At 45.7% G+C, this 23,573-nt stretch overlaps 1 protein-coding gene across 1 annotated transcript in view; it reads left to right on the top strand.

The window, feature by feature from the left end:
- Positions 1-467: 467 nt before the first annotated feature.
- Positions 468-23,573, top strand: part of pik3c2b (phosphatidylinositol-4-phosphate 3-kinase, catalytic subunit type 2 beta) — a 40,555-nt gene continuing 17,449 nt past the window's right edge. The window contains 14 exon segments of the mRNA XM_042089483.1: positions 468-791; positions 5,878-6,763; positions 7,145-7,245; positions 8,060-8,220; positions 10,691-10,811; positions 12,860-12,971; positions 13,491-13,570; positions 13,751-13,814; positions 14,013-14,159; positions 16,223-16,256; positions 17,116-17,311; positions 19,431-19,553; positions 20,828-20,995; positions 21,670-21,784. Coding sequence (XP_041945417.1) covers positions 5,999-6,763; positions 7,145-7,245; positions 8,060-8,220; positions 10,691-10,811; positions 12,860-12,971; positions 13,491-13,570; positions 13,751-13,814; positions 14,013-14,159; positions 16,223-16,256; positions 17,116-17,311; positions 19,431-19,553; positions 20,828-20,995; positions 21,670-21,784 — 2,187 coding nt within the window. The 5' untranslated portion in view covers positions 468-791; positions 5,878-5,998.

Genomic DNA, 23,573 nt, shown 5'->3' with positions numbered 1-23,573 from the left:
GCCATGCATTAGCCATCAATAAGTGTCTTAAAGCCCTCCAAATTTGTAGCAATCCACGGCCTGGTTGATATAGGATACAGAATGACAAATAGAATGAATGTAGGCTATACACAAGTAGTGAAAGTCCATTAGTTAGGGCTATAATCTAGACTAACAGTTCAGACTACATGCCTATTTACAGACGTTATAATAATAATAATAATAATAATAATAATAATTGATTGATAATCTGGAGATTGTTTTGGAGTTTCGTATGGTTCGTATGGGTAGCCTATCCCAGGCTACTACACTCTTAAAACGAATCTGTTGTCCCAAACTGGACACAGAGATGTGTTAAAAAAAACAACGCAAGTTGTGTTGTTTTCAACACATTCGTTTACAAGAAAAGCTCAAAAAGGCTGTTGTTACAATAAATGTCCACCAGAGATCAGGATTCTCGTAGTTATCCTCCATTTGACTGACTCCCCTTCGGTTCGCTGTGAGAGGGCGATGAGCTACGAACTGCAAGGCTGGAAAGCCTCTCCAGTTCACCAACAAAATAACCGGGTAGCATAATAGTAGCGAGACAGCGTGAGTGTCATTGTTCCACGACGTTTTCATGGATTCAACAGAACGTAAACCGGTTAACGTAAATCTGTGTCAAATGGATTCTTCTTATGCCAGTTTGTAGACTAGGCTACAACGCTCAGTGATAGAGTTGATATATTGCGGGAGTCGAAGAAACAATTGGGAATCAATACGTTCAAAACGAAATCGGACGTCATGATAGCGCCTAAAACATTTTAGTTAAGGTAAGATACATTTTATCGACGATGGAATGATGTAGCCGAGGCTACTTTGTTTCGGAATTGTAACATGAATATATACAATAATTATCTGTTTGTGCTGAATTATTTTTGAAAAGCTCTAGCCTACGCCAGTTAAGGTTATTGCGTTACTGCTGCTGCCGCCGGGGCGCAGTCACCTAGCGTTAACGTTAGTTGTCAAACATTCAACCACTGCAGCTGATTTGCGCATGCAGTTTTTACTTCTCGACAAATTCAAATGAACGATTCCCTATGACACCGAATGTTGATAGCAGGTGAGTCGCCAGTATAACAACATTTAATTGTATCGGGTTATATGGCGACGTGTAAACATTATGCCGTGTCAAGTTAGGTAGGCTCCGCAGTTGCATCACGCACATTAATGGATCATGTTTAATTTACTATTAAGCTGTAATTAAGGTGACTTAGCCCTACGGGTCAATATCCTTTGTAGCTTAGGCTACTAGTACAGTTGTATTTTACTCACACGCAAACGTAATCAGCAAACACAGCAAGCACACTGCTGGTCACTAACGATTGTGCAAAGGCAGTGGTCGATAGATGGGACAGCATTTAGCCCTCAGAAATACATTTGCCTGTAGCCTATTTGTGATTTAACTGTCGGTTTACAAGAAAACTGGCTGCCAGAGAAACTGATTGTTCAAAGCCCAGGGTAGCCTGATTTTACAGAATGTAGGCTAAACCAGATCCTGATAGGTGCAGTGTTTTGTAAGCAGAAATGTTTGGAATTGTAGTGTAACACAATTTTGAACTTATGTAGGCTTAGGCTACGTTTAAGTTAAGTCACTTAATGGTCCACCAAGGTTGTATGATTTGATTTAGGCTTTAGGCTATGCTTTAGGCTACATGGTCGGCTAACGATTTTTAAGAGAGGCTTAACGTATGTCAAGTGTAGCCTTCTTGTACGAAACTAAAGCTGTAATCCCCCTACCACTAAACATTGAAAACTGGTTTTAAAACGTAAATAACACAGGCTTCTCATAAGCAACTGTGCTGTTTACCCTTGGTGTGTTTCTTTCTCTATCGGTATCTAGATCAGTTCAAGAGAGTTTACTTATGTAGGCCTAGAATATGGTACTCTACAGCATTTTACTTTGATGCTGAGATCTGAGACCCTGACAAACTGGTTAAGCAAGTGTCCTTAGTTTGTTGTCTGGCATGTTTGTTGTGAATTGTCTGAAAGTTTGCACTTTCTATACAATACAGAAAGATCTGAAATGCATTAAGACCAGGCACACCGAGCCACCTCTCGCCTACTTAGCTTATCAAAATAGCTTGCTCCATTCATGAAGTTTGTGCTTTTGTGTGCATTACACATCCTAATCATCTCCACTAAGCCTCTGCCAGCTGCATCACATAACACATCATGTCTTGCTGGAGTTCGCCTCTTGGAAGGCCTAATAGAACAGAAAGGCTCATCGAGCAGCCAGTGCTCAGAAAATCTTGGCCTGGTGGTCACCATGCGTTGCCATGGCAGAGAGCCACTCCCTTTCGTGTTCATTTTTTCACGACCCTCTCTGATCTGATTTGACTGTGGACTGCTCATCCCAGCACTCAGCTCGGCTGGAGTGCATTAATCAGGGCATTTCTCCAGGGGTTTTTGGCAATGTGGTGATTGGCACGTTGACTGTCATCACTGTAAAGGTTTTGGAAAGACCTCTTTATTGTATTTGTGCAGTGGATGCACGGCATGATACAAATGTGACAAAACAGCATGCCACTGATTTCCTGTAGTGTTAAATAGATCAGCCGATAGTCACCCACATACACAACAAGAGATATACAACAAACATGAAATGTCAAATATGTTGAGCTTAGTTGTGAAGGTTTTGATATAGTATCCTGAAATGTATTCTATAGTCCTAAAGTTGATTTTTTTTTTACTTGAGACTTTTTACTCACACTTTTTCATAACTGGTATGACACTCGCCTGCTATTCCCTCCATCATTCCCACTGAAAGGAACTACCACTTATCACTGACAAATGTCAGAGGAAGCTAGGGAGTGCACTCATGTAACCTGTATTTACCGACCGTCTTCCTGTCTTCCTCTGAGCCACTAGAAGGAGGAAGCCTCAGGAGGTTTGTGACTGTTGGCATCTGGGATCCATGTTTGGTTGAGAGCCCATGCAGATTTGGGGTTGTGGGGCTGGAGGGAACCCATTCCAGACGGCAGGAGCAGCGTGATGTTGGGGAGGGAGAGGGTGGGGGGGATTTCGTTGGGACCATGTGACCGTAAGCACCAGAGCCCCAGCACCCTGGGGAATCAGCTGGAGCATGCGTCTGTTACACTCGGAGTTTAGTCCAGGGTGTGTGTGGGTGGGTACTGGGGGGAGGGGCAAGTGTGTGTGTGTGTGTGAGAGGGAGAGAGAGAGAGTGACAGCGGCCCTTTTGTCTCATAGTGGCAGAGCCGTGTGAACGTGTCTGTGTTGGCCTGGTCTCGTGTGAGGCTATCGTCCCCTTCCCCCGCCCTACCCTAGCCTCCTTTTGTCCCCCCCACCCCCCCACCCCCATCATTTTGGAGCCTCCCCCTAATGGGATGGGATTAAATCTGAGGACGAGATTGATTCTGGGGGTCGCTGTATCTCCCCCTGGCCTCGGGGTAGCCGTAGTAGAAACAAAAGCAGATCTCTGCCGAGCCTCTCCCTTTCCAAACCTGCCCCACCACCCTTCATCATCACGTCACCCTTCATCATCCAACCCCTGGCTGTCTAACATCATCTCGTCTACCTCTCTCTGTTGCTCTCTCTCTCACACTGGGCAGAGGAGGGGAGGGACCTGTCCAGACCCCTGGGAACTCGATAGGGCTCCATCAGAGAAAAAGAGCAAAAAAAAAAAAAAGAGAGTGTCTAGAAATCGACACCCTCGTATCATTTGCAGTCCATCTGTTGACGTCTGGCCCCGGTCTGTTTACCAACATGTCTGTCTTTCACACTCATATCTGCCATGGGAGGGTGAGAGAGAGAGAGAGAGAGAGAGGGCTAGATTTACTGCAGAGGGTTTGCCAATGCCAATGTTGTCTGTCAGACAAACAGCATTCACTACTATTGTCTAGGATTAGTAAAATACTGCAGGCTATGTAGCCTTAGCCATGTGTGCTCTCTGCTTTGTAATTTAACTGTGTCATAGCTGACAAATGGCAAGAGAGGATTTGAGTCAGCACATCCTCCTCCTTTTTTGTCGTCTCTGTAAGAAACGAGATTACCAAGCCCCATCCCCCCACTCGACACTCGTCCTTCCCCCAGTCAGATGGATGAGAGGGCCACACTGGCCACAGACACACTTGCGATCATACATTTGGTAATGGAGAAAAAGATGGCTGGGGGTGGAAGACTCCTTCTGACTTTTCCCCTCCTTCTGACTCTCCTCTCAGCCCTTGTATTGTGTGCCCTTCTGGGTCTCCTGCTTTTACACAACTTTCACTTGCTAACTCAACCATAGCAGAACACAGAGGAAGCAGGGGATCACCTTCATTGACATTAGTTTTTAATCAAAGTCATTTTAGCCTCTATTACGAACCTGTATATCATGTTCTGGACATCACCATCATATAATACCATCTTACAATCAGTCAATTTAATTCCTTTCAATGCCATGACAAAGCATTGTATTGTGGCATCTGAGCCACGTGTGTATGGCGTGTGAAAGGCGAGAGAGCTGAAGTAAAAGGCCATTAAGAGAGGTGATGTCGGTTGGGTCCTGAGGGGCCCTGTCCCTCCCTGCTGTGGGACTCTGAGACGAGGTCACATGGACACCTGCTGTGTGCAAGTGGCAGCGCAGCTATGAGGGCGACACACAGGCTGCAGCCGAGCAGCATGAGCCACCTTCCAGTCTGCCATGAAGGTGGCAGAGTCTGGCAGCTGCCGAGTCGTGTTAGATTTGACCGTTGAGTGACGCGGTGGAGTGTTTGGCCACTGATAGGTGGGGTGCGGTGTTTGATCTTCTGCTTGGAGCATAGGGGGCAACTGTGCTGTCAACACAAGAGATGAGGCTTGACATTGAACTCCTGAGAGAGTGGGCCTTATGTGTGACCTGAGGGGTGAAGGGAAGCACTTGAGCTTGACGTGAAAGCTTGTGTGGTTAACCCCTAGAGAAAGAGGCATAGTAATCGGAGCAGTCACGGTGGGTGTCAAATGACCACAGCTCTTCAGAGAGCCTCTCACCTTTACCTGCGATGGTAAGCTAGAGTCTTGTAGTGTTTTACATGGTTCTCCTTCCCTGCTATTCCTCTGTGATTTCCTGGATTATTTTTACAGTAAGTCCTCATCTCTGTCTTTACTGGAAGTTCCCGACTGGGATAAGGGTACTTTAATATCTCCAGAGACTGACTATCACAATGGACCATCACCAGTGCTGAGCAGGTAGCATCCTATCTTCTTCCAATAAAACTTAAAACCTGAAGAGAACCTGGGCAGTCCCAGTGGGTGTCCTGCGGTGAGGTGAACTGTCGAACCTGCAATAAGTGAAATGCACTGATGTACAGGTGGCGTTGGCCGCACAAAAGCGCTGATTTTGCAGATAGTCCATCTCTGGGAGTCCAGTCCAGAGTGTTTAGTCTCTGGGTCACGGCGGAGGTCAGAGTTTAGTCTGAGTTGATACAGCACAGCTCTGCAAAGCTGTCTGCATGGAGGATGCCCAACCAGATGTGTAAGCCCCTCCCCCTTCTCTCGTGTAACACTTCCTTTGTGAAAAAGAAGCAGCGAGGCAGCACGTGGTCGTGTAGACAGCTGAGTTTGCTCATCATCATCCGTCTCTTTTGTTGGTAACATGCTGAGCAAGGCAAGAAGTAACCACTGCCAGATGACAAGCCTGTTTGAAGATGGTGGGCCTGCTCAGTTATCGCTTTGTTATCTACCACATTAAACAGTGCTGCTTTTATAGAAGCCACCAATTTTTAGCTTTGAAGTTGACGCTAAGCTGATGTAAATATTCGAGAATGTCAGTGATGAATCTAAACATGCAGCCTGGGCCTGGGTAAATTAATATGCGCTGCCTGCATAAAAGAGGAGGTTGCTCTCTGCAGCGTCTAATCCCCGTGACTGTTTCCACAGCTGTAGCCAGATGAGTCTGCTGTGGAGGCCGTGACTTCCTCTCTGGTGATCCAGAGGCTGCTGCTGCTGCTGCTGCTCCTGCTCCTTCCTGGTGCCCCGTGCGGGAGCGAGGAGAGGGGGGATGTCGGCCGCACAGATGCAGAGTGACGGGGAGCAGCGCTGGGGCTGCCTGGAGTCGCTGGGTCTGAGCCCACGGGAGCTGGTACTGGCTGAGGCCCTGCAGATGGAGTATGATGCCCTGTCGCGCCTTCGGCAGGACAAGAGCCCGGCCAGCAGCAAGGGCCTGCCCGATGGGGATGAGGGGGGAAGCAACCCCCCACCGCCGCCCCAGAGGGAGCTACCACTGCCCCCTCCCCGGCCAGTCCCAAGCCCCCCGGGGAGTAGCTTTCAGATGGGAGATTGGGGATCGGACCCCCTACTCCAGCCCAATGGTGATGGACAGCCCAGCAGGAGCAACACTCAACCGCCAACGTCCAGCAAGGAGCCGCTGTACATCCTGGAAACGGGGCCCATGAGCAAGGGCCACTATGAAGGACTCCCTCCCCCAAACGAGCCGCCGCCAGCTCTGCCCCCGCGCAACCCTCTGCCGCCCCTGCCGGACCCACCGAGACGCCCCCCGCCGACCCCCAGAGACATCAACCTGTTCAGCCCGGAAGTGGACCAGCCCAAGCTGCTGTCCGCCGATACGGTCAACTACGACCACCTCAACGACTCGCTGACCAAACTCAACGGGAACTGGTCCAGCCCCAGGGGGCGGCGAGGGGTCGGGGAGCAGGGAGGGAAGCCCGTGGCCCGGAGCAAAACCCTGCCGCCTCAGGTGCCCCCACGCACCTACGTGCCAACTCCAAAGTGTGCCCGAGCCAACCGCAGGGCGTCAGCAGACCCGGTAAAGGATCTTACATTCTAGTGTAGTGTTAGATAGAGAAATTAGTAAAGTGTAACTCCTTATTGCAACTTCAAGAAAGTCTTCAGCATTAGCATGTGTTCTTGTTAGGCAATGGTTTTAGATCTTGTTTGAATGGATTGATTCAATGGAATATATTAATTAAAAATTTAAATAATAATAAAAAAAGATTTTAAAACGATTATTTTAATGTAAGAAGGGGAGAGAGAAACCACCTTTCCAACTGTACCTTGTCCAAGGATTGTTGAATCTTGACCTAAGTAAGCAGACAGCTGCATTGTGGAGTTATTACGGTATTATTTTTTTGCATCCTCAATTTGAAGTGCTGTGTGAGGAGCCTTACTTCCTCTTTCTAACATGCAGGTGTCTCTGGGCTCGCGACTGAATGGCTTGGGCTATGAGCTCTTCCAAGTGTCTGAGGAACGGGATGAAGAGGTGGCCGCCTTCTGTCACATGCTGGATGTGTAAGTTATTTTGTGTAATTTTAGGTATTTTAGGCGTTTTGGCTAGGGTTGCAAAGGGGCGGAAAATTTCCGGTAAATTTCCGGAAACTTTCCGGAAACTTACCATGGGAAGTTAAGATGGGGAATTTTGGAAATATTCCAAATTGGAAACTTTAATGGAATTAAAGGAAATTATGGGAATTAATTGGAATTTACGGGAATTAACTGGGAATTTTGGGTAATTCATTCAAACTGTTTCATATATAAACATTAACATTTTGTTTCGTAATAAGCAATATGATTTGAATGTTCGTATTTGCTAGCGGGAATCCCATTCTCTGCCTATTATTTACTAGCGTGCTAAACTAGCAACACTGAACTGTCCAAGTCCAAATTCCTGTTTATTCCTGTTAATTCCCATATATTCCCGTTAATTCCCATGGAAAGTTTCCTTTGAAAATTCCCGGAAGAATTCAAGGCACTTCGGTGCCTTGAAAAGAACTATATAAATGCAATGTGTTGTTGTGTTGACATGCTTAATCTAGCACTTACCACAACCTTCTTTCCTATCCTGACTATTCCTCTTCTCTCTCCATTGACTTTGCTTGAACTGTTAATCTATTTTATGACTACTGACTACTTTATAAGTAGTATGTATTGTTGCAATAACAATTTCCTAGATTCACTGTATCTTAATTGTACCTTGAGTGTTGTAAGTTTGGATAAAGGCGTCCACTAAATGTAAATGTGTAGGCCTAGGTAGCCTACGTATTGTTTTCTCCATAGCGTGAGATGCATTTATAATTTCCCTAAATTGATTGTTATTGTTTTACAGTTTACGTTCGGCGTACCCTTGCAATGATCTCTCCAAGAACGCCGGCTTCGTGTGGAGCCCCTGTGTCACACAGGACGAGCTGCAGCAGGCCCTAGGGGTCAGCATCAAAGTCACGGTGGTCAGCGAACTCTTCAGAGAGCCTCTCACCTTCACCTGCGATGGTAAGCTACAGTCTTGTAGTGTTTTACTATCTAGCTAAATTGACAGAGACATGGTTCTCCTTCCCTGCTAGCTCTCTGCGATCTCCTGGATTGACTTTACAGTAAGTCCTCAGCTGTGACTTCACGACTGGGATATGGGTCCTTTAATATGTCCAGAGTACTATCATTGTGAACCCTGACCACATTGCTGAGTAGGTAGCAATTATCTTCTTTTATTACGCGGCTCTTCATAATGCTGCACAATGCTCCACAATGCTCCATTCACTTGAATGGGCCTTCCCAAAGTTCAGTGGTCTGCTATTTTTCGATATTCACGTCTTCATATCACTCCACAAGTAGTCCGGTCACTTCTTGCATCGGAACTTTATTCAAAAGTGAAAGTAGACGGTTGATCAGCTGTGTTCTAAAGAACATTTGATTAAAGTTCACCGTGTGTTGTGAACTATTTGTTTATGCAAAAGCCACGATGAAATGGTAACAAATAAATATAAAGAGTCATATGGTGTGGAATTTATTTTTTCCATTTTGCCAAGTAGCCGTGTAATAAGCGGGATAATGTATAGAACGTCGGTCATTATCGGAAAATAAGTACCTTCTGGACAAAACAAGACTCCTCCGCTGGCGTGTAATGACTGGCGTTCTATACATTATCCCATACATAATAAAACTTCATCAACAGAATGTCCTCAGTTATTGCAGTGATGTGTGTAGGATGTCCAACCAGTATGTTGATGCTAATCTATTTTCAGATGGACAGGCATAGTGTCCATGCCATTCCATATCCAACCTTGCAGCGAAGCCATGTGCTCCAAACACAACTAGAATATATATCAAACACTTTACCTCTTGTGACTTGTCAAAACTGGTGTTTACTGATTTGATTGAGAAAGCAGTGCACAGTTTCAAAAGGATTAAGTTGAATATGAATAGGACAAAATCATATAACTTTGTCTCTTACTGTAGGGGTTAAATCCATAGTGAAGCTTTGAGGAATGTCCTTGCTGGCCTAACTGGCCTTTGTTGGTAGGGGTTCGACTACACCCTGCTATTGAAATCACAGGCTTCTGAGCTACCACACCATGACCCAAACCACCAGCATGTAGGCTAGGCCTCCCAGCTTCTTACCTCTGGAAGACGCTACAGACTCTTCAGACTCCTGAACACAAAACTCATCTGGACTATTTATTATTTATTTACCATTACTTTATTGTTTATTTTTTCTTTCCTTTTCTCCCTTTTTGGCTTGACCTAGCCTACATTCTGTAAACAATTACCACCGACGTTGTGTGGAAATAAAGTATATCTATCTATCTATCTATCTATCTATCTATCTATCTATCTATCTATCTATCTATCTATCTATCTATCTATCTATCTATCTATCTATCTATCTATCTATCTATCTATCTATCTATCTATCTATCTATCTATCTATCTATCTATCTATCTATCTATCTATCTATCTATCTATCTACCTATCTATAAGACTCTATGGCAACGCGAAACAATCAACAGCACTCTGCATCTCAGACTGTGCCTTCATGTAGAACTGGTTAATTATTGCAGCATGGCAGAGCAGCAGGTTTTATGGTGTTGTGGACTCGTAATACAAATTTTAATCTTCTTGAGACATTGATCTGGACATGCTTTAAAGTCTCTTACTAATGAAGTCACACCAGCCAAACGACCACAGTTGACTGCATTCACATGTTTTCCACTCCTCATTCATTCACTTGCTGTGCCATAACTTTGCATCTGTCCTGAATCTTCTTACCCGAGGACTGTACCAGGATTCTTATTTTACACACACACACACACACACACACACACACACACACACACCACACACACCACATACATACACACACTTCACAGAGGGGAGAGGGAGAGAGGAGAGAGGGAGAGGATTCTGGAGCGGATGGGAGAATCCCACCAGTGCCAGACTCTGGCCTCCCCAGTTCCATTAATGGAATTAGACTGAAAGGGCGTCCTGCCAGCCAGCTGCTTTGTGTTCTCAATTAAAACAGCTTTTCATTCATCTGACAGAGAGCAGCCTAGATTCCAAACACACACATGCACACACACATGCACACGCACACACACACACACGCACACACACATGGACACACACACACACACAAATACACAAAAACAAAAAGCTTCACTCATCGATGGGCTCATTATTATGTTGGTGGTGAATCTCATATATGGCAAATAAACGGGCATACAACACACACACACACACACAGAGTGCCTATTTTAGTTTATAGTCTCAGAGTTTCCATGTCAGCATAAATAGCCTCTTTGCTATTGTGACCCATATGGCCATTCAGGCATCTTTTGAAATGGTTATACATGTGGAAGCCCATTGTAACACACACACACGCACACACACACACACACACACACCAATCACTACCTGTTCGTTTGATCACTATTGCTAACCTGAATTCGTCTCCTTGGTCCTCAGGATCGTCCACGGTGGACCTGCTGATCTATCAGACACTGTGCTACACGCACAATGACCTGGAGCTCATTGACGTGGATGGCTACCTGCTGAAGATCTGCGGAAAGGCTGAGTTCCTGCACAAGTAAGCCGCCATATCCATTTACCATTTCTCTATCTCTCTCTTCCCCCCCCCCCCCTCCTTATCTAAATCACTGAGGCTGAGTTCTGCTGTCAGAGCCGCCACTCTCTGGGCCGATGGCTCGACAAACACAAATTATCCCCTTGTTTTCAGAGCGGCACTGACACAGATCGCCAAACCACCATCACAATAAACAAGGAGGCTTCACAGTCTCTGACAGACGCATGCATTTTCCTTTTTTCTTTTCATTGTTTCCTTTTTGAAAAAGAAGGAAAACAAAAATTCTTTCTCTGTTTTCCTCTGGAGAGTACTTAAGTCGTAGAGGGAGGCTGGGGTTGAGGGAGTACCCTCAAAATCAACCAGGGGGATCCCTCCTGTGGTTTGTGGTGTGACTCGCTGCCAGTTGCGTTCGCAAGAGAGCGCTCATTTGTGGCCGTTTTAAAAGCGAGCTGTGCTTATGTATGTGGGTCTGCCTAAACCACACTGGATCGGCCCCAAACAAGACCCCAGTCTCCCATCACGCTCCCAGCTGCCAAATCACTCAGCCTGACGGCCTTCCCACTGTGTTCTGTGTGTCCACAAGCATTTGTCTTCCTGCATCTGAAATCGACCACAATTGTCATTGAATGATCTCTCTGAATAGTCTCACGGGGCAGTGGAACCTGGAGCGTGTTTTGTGAGCTGTATGAACGCGTGTGAAGCTTGTATTTCACTCCAAACTGTGACTTTTGGCATGTGGTTGCTGACATCTATGTTTTGAATGTGTGTGTGTGTTTGTATGTGTGTGTGTGAGTGTGTGTGTGTGTGTGTGTGTGTGTGATACACACACGTGTTGCAGCTGTGTTGTTATTCTGGCACGGGGCAGCCGCAGAGCAGGATGTGTGTGTTTTGCTGATAACTCGGCTGCTGCTCAAGCGAAGGGCCTGCGAAAAGAGGGAGGGACATCCTGAGTAGAATGAGGTCACTGGTCCAGCAGGCAGCTGTCCCTCCCATAGCTGAAGCCAGGCCAGCTGGACCTCTGTGGCCATCAGCTGCATCGAGCGACGCCGTTGACCTACAACAGCCGCTCTCGGATGCATTTTTCCCATCCGGCGCGGCTTACAGTACAATGAAGTGATACATGCTATCTGTAGTAACACTTCCTGGAGATTGCCATCGCCAGAGCTCTGTTAAGCTGAAGAAGTGAAGCACACAAGCTCTTCACATGAGCTGCATGATCTCTTCAGCTGTGGTTTATGGCACTGGCCACAACTTCAAACCTATGGGTGTTTTTTAAGTAATTGGAGAGGCAACAACATGCTAACACTTTCACTTTTATTTAGCTGAAAAAATAGAAAACAAATCCAGCACGGCGATAGAATGGTGTGGTATAACTAAAGCATGATAAAATCTAAAATTAGAAATTAATTGTAGGAATATGAAACTAGGAAATTGTATAACCTTTCTTTTTGTCACACTAGAGCTCTTTCCTTCCTAGTGTGTTTCAGGTTCAGGTTCAGATTTCACTTCATGTTTACCATTTAAGATGACACATAGATTGCATCTAATGGTTAACAGCATACACTCTCAACAGATGAATGCTCGCTCTTCTGTCTGAAGACTGATGGATTATCCAGGGAAATGACTGGCAGGTGACAAGCGTATTCTTCTCATAAGTCGGAAGACATGTGGCTATTTTAAAGGGTGGCACAGTGTTTTCACAATAAGGGAAGGTGGTCTTTGACCTATGACTCCTTTGTTGTTGCCACCCATGCAGCTGTGCTGTCTGACAAGCACATCTTGTTCTGCTGTGATATGGCAAAGTATGTAGCTCTACATAGGTGTGTGGTCCAAATTGAGTCTGTCTTGCCTCACATGACATTGGAACAGAGATTGTAATGGCTTGTGTGTTTTCAGTCATCATTACAGTCTGTTTGAGAAGGAAGAGAAACTGTGTCTATGTTTAGGCCGTACTGTAACTCTCTCTCTCTCTCTCTTTCTCTCTTTCTGTTTCTTTCTTTCTTTCTTTCTTTCTTTCTTTATCTCTCTCCATCTCTCCTTCTCCCTCACAGTAAGCAGACCCTTGCAAGTCTGGAGTACATTCAGCAATGCCTGAAGTTCGACTGGGACATCCGCCTAAACCTGAGCGAAAGGGCATCCGTGTGCGTGGAGCTGGCGAGAACGGTGAGCGCTGTTTCCCCATCACCTTCTGACCGCGGTGAGGCAGCCTGAGCGCTGAGCCAGCAGAAACGTTTAGCAGATGTAGCCCCTCAAAAGCACTGGGCGTAGCATAAGTCATCAGTTTGAGGATCTGTTTTTTTTTTTTTTTTTATGAAGATGAAGACCAAATGCAGGTATTTTGAGGGTGCAGGCACACGTGTGTGATTTATGGGGAACATCTGTGAGGTGTAGGAGAACACCTTGTTAAAGAACGGTGCTCATGCTTAATCATAAAAGCATCTCCCACACCTGTTCCCCACTGGACGGGGTCAACAGGTTGCCTGTTGGCTAGAACTCCCCAGAGAGAAATGAGCGGTCAGCAATGTGAGGTGCAGGTGAGACAGGGTGGCATCATGAGGAGCTTTCAAAAGAGTTTGTACGGCCCATTCTGCATAGTGTCCAGGTAGTGCTTGTGTTTGTTATCCATGTGACCACATTAATTATCAGATCAATCATTGAAGCCACTGTTTGATGATGTCACAGGAGGATGATGACGAGACGCCGTCCAGCATGAACCATAGCATCGAGCTTCAGGAGCGCACCATCAAACAGACAGTCACCAGGTACGACTGCCCAGATGGGATAGTGGACTGACTCCTAACAGTCAGCATCTTTTTTTGAAGCACTGTCCTTCGCAACACATCTCAATAAATACCTAGCAGGAGGCCCTGAGAATGTAAAACAGTGGGACATGCAACTCTTCAGATTCAAAACACTCAATCTGGATTGCTTTGTTCCCACAGAGAGGCTCTGACGCTGCTTCTGGACACTTTCCATAATGAGGCCGAGTCCTTCCTCTTATCAGAGGTAAATATGAAGAGGATCAGTATGACTCAAGTTAGAATTATCAATGTGGTTTCAGCTCATTCAACAAACTTGAATAACTTGATTAGTGTAGTGTAACATGCTCTGACACCTTCTCTCTCTCTCTCTCTCTCTCTCTCTCTCTCTCTCTCTCTCTCTCTCTCTCCCCCCCCTCTGTCTTTGCCTGTTTTTCTCCCTCAGGTGGAGATACCTTTGCACGTGGAGAGGTTGGTGCAGTCGGTGAAGGCACTGTGTAGCTCTCTGGCCTCTGTTGAAACGCCGGACGTGACCTCTGCCCTGAACCAGCTGCCCGCCTGCCCCTGTCGACTGCAGCCCCGCGTGCAGAAGGTGGGTGAAATACACACACACACATGCACACACTTGCACACACACAATCACACACACACACACACACATGCACACACTTGCACACACACAATCACAATCACACACACACACACACACACACAATCATCATCAAAACACCCTTTGACATGAATTGTTTGTGCACCAATGCCTCGTGGCTTTGCGATGTCCGTGTTTAAGCTACTGCTGCACTGGGCAGCTTATTGGACAGTGTTGTTGGACATCCTTGCCAGCATTGCTCTCAAAAGCCTACAGTGAAACAATGAATGAGGAGCGTGAGGATTTGGGACGATGGCAAGCAGCCCACTGTGCGTGGGAGGTGTTCAGCCAGGCCAGTGTTTCACAGTAATACTGTCAACAAGTGTTCAGAGCATCATGCGACTGCTTTGGTGATTTTAAATGAGTTCCTGTTAAAGTTATAGAGCTTACTGCTACTTGAGGTGGGGATTGTGTCAGTATGGATGCAGGGCTCTACACTAACATTTTTTTTTCAAGAGCACTTGTGCGCCCAAGTTACAAAATTTAGGAGCACAGACAAAAATTTGGGCACACAGTCAGTTCTGTACTTAACTTACAAATAATCTAACATTATACTGCAGCTAACAGTTAAACATGCCAGTGCACCAATTGCGAATTTTAAGAATGACTGACAACATTTAGGCTACAGGAAACAGGATTTTAAAGATCAGTGCCTACTTTATTTTCAGTCTGTTCTATTTTCCTACATTTTGTTAATGTAAAATAATATAATACATTGCCATATTTGCATTTAGCCTGTATATCAAGTATCCTGCCAAATGTAGGCTAATTTATTTATTTGTGAATCCATCTATAGCTAATCCAAATATGCCCATGGTGACCTATCTGACTGCATACTGCCTAATACTACTACATTTCCATACGAGTCCATTTCCTCTTCCACAAAACCCAACATAGGCTAATCAAGGATATATGTTTTATACTTTTAGTTTTTATTTGAAATATCTGCATTGATGGGGGCAGTAGGCAAACGTTAGGCCTACTTTCGTTTTGCACTTCAGCTTGTATTCGGTGTAAACAAACAAGCATGCGTGGAAGCCTGGAGTTGTCAGTAGCGTTCTACCTTTGAATAAAATGGGAGTATTACGGGAGGCTACTTTTGTGCCGGTTCGCTACAGCTATATTTTGCATATTGCAGCCAATACGTCAACTGGGCTAAAAGGCATGTTATGTTACCTTTCCTTCTCTCACTGCATTCTCAGAATCTCATCCTGTTCCTCCTATATCCAATGAATTCGGTGGATAGAAGAACTAATTTCTTCAATCTTTGCATCTTGGCTGGCTAGTCTAACTTTCCGCTTTTTCCTGCGCACTCTTGGATTTGATAGAAGCGACTACTAGCGAGTCACAACGCGAAACTGCTAACGTTGATGGGAGGTGTAGTTTTTATGCTGCATTCGCGACGTGATTCTATGGTTTGCACCAGTAATGTTTCTCGATGTTGCAGTGTATTTTGTAGACAAACATTGACATGGTTAGAAGTCATTCGCACTAGTGCACCTAAATATTTTTTTGCACTCGCACGGCATCATTTTTAATGAAATGGGCGCACTGTAGAGCCCTGGGATGGTAACATTGAAAGCTAGTCTGAAATAATGGTGAATGCCATCCATTGTTTCCACATGATGGGGTCATGAAATTAACAACAGGTAATTCGTAAGGGTAACTATTAATGTTGTCTGAATATCAATGAGCTATTCTCAGTGTTGCTTGTAGTAATACATTGAAGTTATAGTTCCCCTCATGTTCTTCTCATGTGAAAGGAATTTAGCTCATTTGGAGCATCTAAGGAGCAGACAATGTGACATTTGTCCAGATACACTCAGTTTGGCCAGCCCCATAACAGTATGTTTCTTGACTTCTGCAATGATTTTCCAATGGAAAAAAATCACATCACATCACCATTTACATGGGTTGAAAAAAAGCCAACAAAGATGTTGGCGTATGATTGGCGTGTGCTTTTGTGTGCGTATTTATGCAGGTTTGTTTGTTTCCTCTCGTTTCAGGATGTGACGGTGTTGGCGAGGAGAGAGAACAGAGGTACTATGACCAGCCATCTTCCTTACTTTACTTCCTGAGGGATGTGAGGGTCCAGGGCTGTTGGGGGATGTCCGTCACTCCAAATAGAACACACAAATGGGACAGTGTCTCTTCCTCTACCCGGACATTAAGCCTGACGCACATCAGTCACAATTTTAGTCTCTGCCTACTGTATTTACAAATGACCACTTTGTTTGATTATAGCTTTACTTTGTGATAGCAGGAGTTGGAAGCACTGTTGATGTGAAACACCTTACGGTAATATTGTTTACAAGAACGGAGATTAAAGTTTAGTGGCTGCCTTTGGCTGATTGATGAGGGGAAAATATTCCAAGCTGTGTCCTGTTTGTTCGGGGCTTTTAAAACAGCCTTGAAACAGTCAACCCTCCAACGTGGACAATTTGAGAGCAGACGTTTTTTTTGTTGTTGTAAAGACTGGGCACCAGTGTTCTGATGCAGTCTAACTCGGTGCCCTTCTCATGGTGCGCCTGCAAGCCAAAGGCAACAATCCCCAATGCAGCTGTGTGCCAGCGTGGCCATTGGGAACATTTGCTTTTAATATCCTTTGTAGTGAAAGCCTTATTCCACGAACACAGTGTGTATCCTAGACTCTTTCCTTCAGGACCCATCTCAGGAGCACAGTTAAATATAGTCGAAATGCATACAATTACATGTTTACAGATGACTGTGATGTAAAGTATTAGTCTTGGGTGTGGCTATTGATTGATGAATCATTGATTATTCAAACACACAGAAGATGCCCAGACAGTGCAGAGGATAGACCTCACAGATCACCACAGTCCAAAACCCTGTGTATAACACTTTCCGCAATTAATCCTCAATCATTGCTCCCACACAGAAAAAGTGGTGGAGAAACTGACGTCGGCCATCTTGGATCTGGTGGAGCTGTACTGCAGCACATTCAATGCCAACTTCCACACAGCACCTCACAGCTACCGGCCCACTGTGCCAATCCAGGAAGCTGGCATGGTGACCAATGTGTTGTCCTTCAGCGTCTATGGTGCCCACCGCATTCCTATAACGTGGGCTGCCAGGTACCTACAACACCTTACTATCCCAGCTATCGTGATTTATGTCTTCATACACGCCTACAGTTTTGGCTTTACAGGCTTACAGTGGATCAGTAGCTAAACTGTACATTGTGTGTTTCTTGGAAGAAGTCTTTTTGCCAGTAGGATGTGTTGTTGATGATGACCACCCAGATGCCAAAGTGCTTATGTGTTTTACATTACTCCATTCTGGTTAGCGTGAACTCTCGAATGGCTGGTCTTGAATGAATAGAGATACTTGAGACTAAGACAGACCAAGAGAGTGTAATCCCTGGGTTTTATTAGTAGATGTAGCTCTTTGTTGGGCCTTTGAGTTCCACCGTGGCTCCTGCTTTGCTTCAGAGAGCAGCTCCTCCCATTACCAGCGCTTTGTGCAAAAAAGAGAGAAAAACTGCAGTGATAAAACAATGGAGATGGAGTGGACCCGTTGGCAGTAAAAGTGGAACAACAGGAACAGCTTTCTCCCTCTTTTTTTCTCTCTCTCTCTCTCTCTCTCTCTCTCTCTCTCTCTCTCTCTCTCTCTCTCTCTCTCTCTCTCTCACACATACACATACACATGCCATCACACACACGCTGACCTGAAATTAACACACACACACACACACACACACACACACACCACACACATTCCCCATTCTGGGCACCAGCTGTCTAAGCTGCAGATCCCCCTCCTTCCTCCTGTCCTGCAGTATAATCCATCTGGATTACACTGAATTATAGATAGATGATGTTTGGCACCTTAAACTCTCCCCTAATCCAGCAACATTTCTTCCTCTAATTTCGAGGTCACAAATGGCAAACTGAAGTCTGAAACCTTTTTATTCAAAACACACATGCACGTACTCGCACACAGACAGGTACAATGTTACTCCCAGGCTTGTACACTCGGACACACTTATACACACATACACTTATGTGTACATATTCACACATGTATAGTCTCTCTGTTTCTCTCTCTTTCTCTTTCTTTCTCTCTCTCCCCCTCCCTCCCTTTTCCTGTGTGGGCCCATGTTCTGGCCTCTGTCTTTTGTTTGGGCAGAGCTGCTGCTGACTCAAAGAGGGCGTGGCCTCTGCCGCACCAGAGAAAGATGGCCCTGGGAACCGCCCGTGACCTCTGACCTGCATGGAAGTGCAGGCTAGAGGGCGTGGGCGGCACCTGCCCAGAGGCTGTGTTGTGCCCCGGCCGGACAGACGAAACGGACGTCCCCTACGCACGCCGTGAGCCATATGTCTCAGGGGTAGCATTAAGGGGTTGTAAGGCCCTGCTTTCCTCTCAATAGGACTTGTAGGCTGTGAAAATAGGGTTCAAATTGGGCATTATGGGCAGGGTCCAGATTGTGAGATAAAAACTATAACTCATGAGAGCAGAGGCCAGAGAATGTAAACAGGATTGTGTAAACATGAAGGCAGCTCTGACCTTTTGAGAGGAAATCAGCAGAAACCAACACAAACTTTGTCACACTTAACATGTTAATTTCAGTACACAGGGATGTAATTTTGCTTAGCAGTCAACTATGCAGACTCTGTAGGTCGTTTTGATAAGGTTTCAGTCTGTGTTTTCCTTCCCTCGTGAGTACCTCTCATTCCGGTCCTTTCTTAAAGGAATGTTTTTGCTTCTATATAAACTATTCTCTGGGGAGTTCCTGTCTGTTTTACTGAAGTAACCCAAGACTCAACTTGGCCATGAAAGAGACGATTGATTGGGTTAATATCTGGACTATGGGAAGCTGAAAGAGCATGCAATGTTGCATCCATCGAAATAGCCACACAAATGCCCTGAAGCCTCGAAATGGAACCCTGGTGTTTGTCATTTCAACACCAACAGCTGAGCATGCATGCACTCCTGTTCACTTCCCATGAGAGCCGTTACCGCGGCCCTGGCCCTGGCACCAGCTGCAGTCATGGAGAAGGCACGCTCACCAGTCTCCCTCCTCCATGCACCTCAGATTCACTATGACCTCACTCTATAATTTCCTCCATAATTACCGACCTTACTGTCCTCTTGTATACGTCTAAGAACTTTTGCCCACAATAGCTGGGCAACCCACCATGTTTCAAATGGCATGTCCCAACAATGAGTGTATTGTTATTATTCCCCCTGCAGCTACGAGGGCTTCTTCCTGTCCTGCTCGCTCACACATGGCGCTACGGAGTTGTGCGCCCCCCAGCACACCAGCAAGCAGGCTGTCAGCAAGTATCTGTTCCATCTGGTGGTCTGGGACCAGAGGTGAGTCTCATCTGCACAGCTCCTCTTAAACGGTACAACTGGAGCACAACTTCTTCACACGAATAGGACAGAGAAAATGAGAAAAAAAGGAAGGTTATGATTTATTGATGTACACCAGGCACATTTTACTGTAAATCATGTAAGTTAGTGATATCACAAAGCAAGTTCTTATGGTACGTAAAAACCTCACAGTTCCTTGAACGTAATTGAGAACAAAGATCTATTGATGCAGCATTTTCTCGTTGCCCCTATATAATTGCTAGAAAATGTGCAGGACCCAAACAAAAGATGTAGCTACAGATTTGATTTCCATTTTTTAAACACAAGAAGTGCATCGTGGCCTTCTTGAATGGGCTATTTTTGTAAGCGGGTTATATTGTTTTGAGCATTTTCCTACCTAGTTTGAGTGAAGAGGCTGCATTGTTTGCCACATTTTCATATTGAGTCAGTGTAAATAAAGGTACCAGAGGTGGTTTCCAGAGGCTTTCCTCTGTAATCCCCTCCTTAACCTCCTGTCATGTGAGGCATTGTCTGGGGATATTTTGGGGGTTATTGTTGTGTTATTTTAAGACTGACATCCTTGTAGATTATTCAGACTTAAAGGGAGGAGGTCCAGTCTCCAGATGTTGCCTTTATTTGAGTCAAACCCCACTGCAGCATCTTAATTTTCCACATGGCCATGTTTGTTAGGCCAGTTTCTTTCCCCCGCGTTTTCCTCCTGGCCAAAATAAAACTTTGAGATATCTGACCTCCGACGACCTTTTCCTGTGTTTATATGAGAACACGCTGAGTAAACGATGTGCTCGCAAAATGGCGGCAGGAGTTTGTGTTGGACGTTCTCTGGCAATCCACCGTCTGGCCCTCTAATGTAAACATTGGCTGTGTGTTGTGAACTTGAGCAGGTGATAAGCACTCGCTTTAGGGATTGCTTTAACAACGAGAGTAGATTACGGATGAAAGGAAGCTCTCTTGTCCTTCTGCCAGGGAGCCTACCTGAGGTTGGCGTTCCATCGGCTTTGCAGTTTAAGTCGAAGTAAGAAGTAAATGCAGAGGAGAATGTGCCCCTCTGGCCCAATCCTCCACAGATCCGTCACTGAGCCACTGTGTGAGGGCTTTTAGTTTGTATGTGTTTGGTATGCCATGCAGAACTCATGCACACTCATCTTTTTTTCTTCTCTTGCTTTCTTTCCCTCCCCCTCCCCTCCTTTTATTCTTTTCTTTTTTCTGATTCTTTCTTTTTTTTTCCCTCTCCTTTCCCCCCCCCCGAAACTCAGGGTTTGTTTCCCAGTTCAAATCAACCAGTTGCCACGGGAGACGCAGCTGACGGTGACCTTGTATGCCAGCCCCTTACCGCCCCCTGGAGGGGCAGAGGAGAAGGGCAAGCAGCGGCGCAGTGCAGAATCCCTTGGCTGGGTCACCATGCCCCTCTTCAACTTCAGACAGTAGGAAACTCTTTCACTTCACCCCTCTGAAATCTGACACCTTCATTAGGTTCTGTGCTGTTGTACAAGATGTTTGTAAGGGCCATAATGTATTCTCAGGATCCCCTCAGCCACTATAATGTTTCCGTGTTCTATTCTAGAGCCAGTAATGCCACACATTGGCACATATGTACTGGCATTTATTGTCTTCTTAGCACAAGGGTTTGTAACTATGAACTACTCCCGGCACTCACGGCAGTGTGAGGATGCAGGAATGTAAAAATAGGATGTGTAAGTGTGTAGGGGAGGAGGCCAACAAGCCACATATGTTCTGAGGATTGTGAAACACTCCCTAGCTCAGTGAAGGGAGCACATTGGCGCTTATAGGGACCTTGTAGTACTGCCCCCCAGTGATTAGTTTCATTACACTGACTGCAGCAGAATATGCTGTGAAAGGAGGAAATAAGATGAATTAACTGGTTGGCCTTGGACACTAAAGAACGTCCTTTGAAATAGGTCCTTCCTTTCTTTCCCAAGTTTATGGTTAAGTAGTCAGAGATTGACCATACAATAACTGTCTCCAAAGTTTTTTTTATATTTAAAAGGATTTCCCCCATACATATCCTGAAGTGTGTGTGTGTGTGTGTGTGTGTGTGTGTGTGTGTGTGTGTGTGTGTGTGTGTGTGTGTGTGCAGCGTTCTGACTTGTGGAAGGAAGTTGCTTGGTCTGTGGCCCTCAACACCAGGAAGCGCTGGAAATGCTCGCTCAAGTACGCCAAACTTCAGCCAGCCAGACAGTGTCATTGTACAGGTAAACAACACACACACACACAGACTCATTCTTTCTCTTTCCCTTTGACATGTATCACAAACTAAACATGCTCATACTCATATTTGCAGTCGACGAATAGGCATACAGTATGCACTCTCATCACATACACACTCTCATCACATACACACAATCACACTCTCCCTCTCTCTGTCTCTCTCCATCTCTCTCTCTCACACACACACACACCCACACACACACACACACACAAACACAAACATTCTCTCTCTCTCTCTTAGACTGACAAAACATACCCTGATACTATACAGACCCTGATGCACAGCAGGTGATTTTTGCTAAAAGGCCCTCACATGAATGATTAATGCCTCCTTTGGGCAAACACACACTCCACATTGATGGCTATTTGAAATGGCTGACCAGATGACTTTTAATGATTCCCTTATCCCCAGCCCAGCCCCACCCCAACCCCTCACCTCTTTCCTCTCCCCTCGTCTCTTCTCCCTTCCTCAATCTCCATGTCTTTCCATCTCTCTGCAGCACAAAGCTTTCATTCATTTGGCACCGTCCCAGAGGCCTCACTGGCTCTCCCTACTTTTCTTCAGCATGGACTTTTCCTCTCTCTCTCTTTCTCTCTTTCTCTCTCTCTCTCTCTCTCTCTCTCTCTATCTATCTATCTATCTATCTATCTATCTATCTATCTCTCTCTCTCTCTCTCTCTCTCTCTCTCTCTCTCTCTCTCTCCCCCTCCCTCCCTCTCTCCCTCCCTCTCTCTCTCTCCCTCTCTCCCTCCCTCTCCAATGTTCAAAATGGTTTGCAGCAGAGTCTCGGTGCAGCTGGTAGTGGTGTGGTGTGGGGGTGCTGAAAGTAGGTCAGCTGGTTTCCTAGAGGTGGGTGGCTGGAAAGGGTGTGGGGATGGAGGGAGGGGAGGTACTGTAGAGAGGAAGATGGTGAAGGATAGAGTCCGATTGAGTGTAGAACAAGTTGACAGCACCCTCTGTGTAACCTTCCCTCTGGAGGTCCCACTCTGTGCTGTGAACACAAACACACACACACACACACACACACACACACACACACACGCAAACTCTCCATTGCATACACAAACGTGTGCACTTGCACACATCTTGCACACAAGCAAGTCTAGACCCATAACGTCTTTTCACACTTATGCTCACACCACTTGATGAAACGACATACTCTCTTCCACACGCCTGCGTTCAGTCTGTCTTTTTACCCAGTCTTCCCACATCTTCACACACACACACACACACACACACACACACACACACACACACACACACACACACAGAGAGAGAGAGAGTGCTCCTCAACTCACACACATAGACACACAGCACAGGCGCATGCACACTACCCATATGAATACCAGCTTGCCGCCTGATTTCTATCCAAAAAGCCTTCCAGAATATTCCACCACTCTGAGCCAGTGTTCATGTGGCTGCTGCTGCTGCAGTCTCTAAACAGCCTGTCTGCTCCACCACAGCAGACCAGAGGATCCGTCAGTCCTCAACATCTGTGTCCTAGTCTCAAGAGCCCTGCAGAGACTATGGACTATGAGACTATGCTCTTTCTTTTCACACTATAGCCTGGCGTTTTTCTATTTCTACATTCTACAGTGTAATGTTGCATGGCCATGGAGTGTGTGTCTGTGTGTGTGTGTGTGTGTGTGTGTGTGTGTGTGTGTGTGTGTGTGTTAGTGCTGAGCCGTGGCAGTCTGAGGAAGGTAATGACAGGTAGGAGGAGCACGGTGGACGTGTGTGTTAAGCTCGTCAGTGTGCTCTGCTCAGAGGTG

This window comes from Alosa sapidissima, chromosome 4, assembly GCF_018492685.1.
Source record: "Alosa sapidissima isolate fAloSap1 chromosome 4, fAloSap1.pri, whole genome shotgun sequence".
NCBI classification, from domain to species: Eukaryota; Metazoa; Chordata; class Actinopteri; order Clupeiformes; family Clupeidae; genus Alosa; species Alosa sapidissima.
The sequence above is the reverse complement of the archived record's forward strand: the minus strand, read 5'-3'. Positions and strand labels throughout refer to the sequence as shown.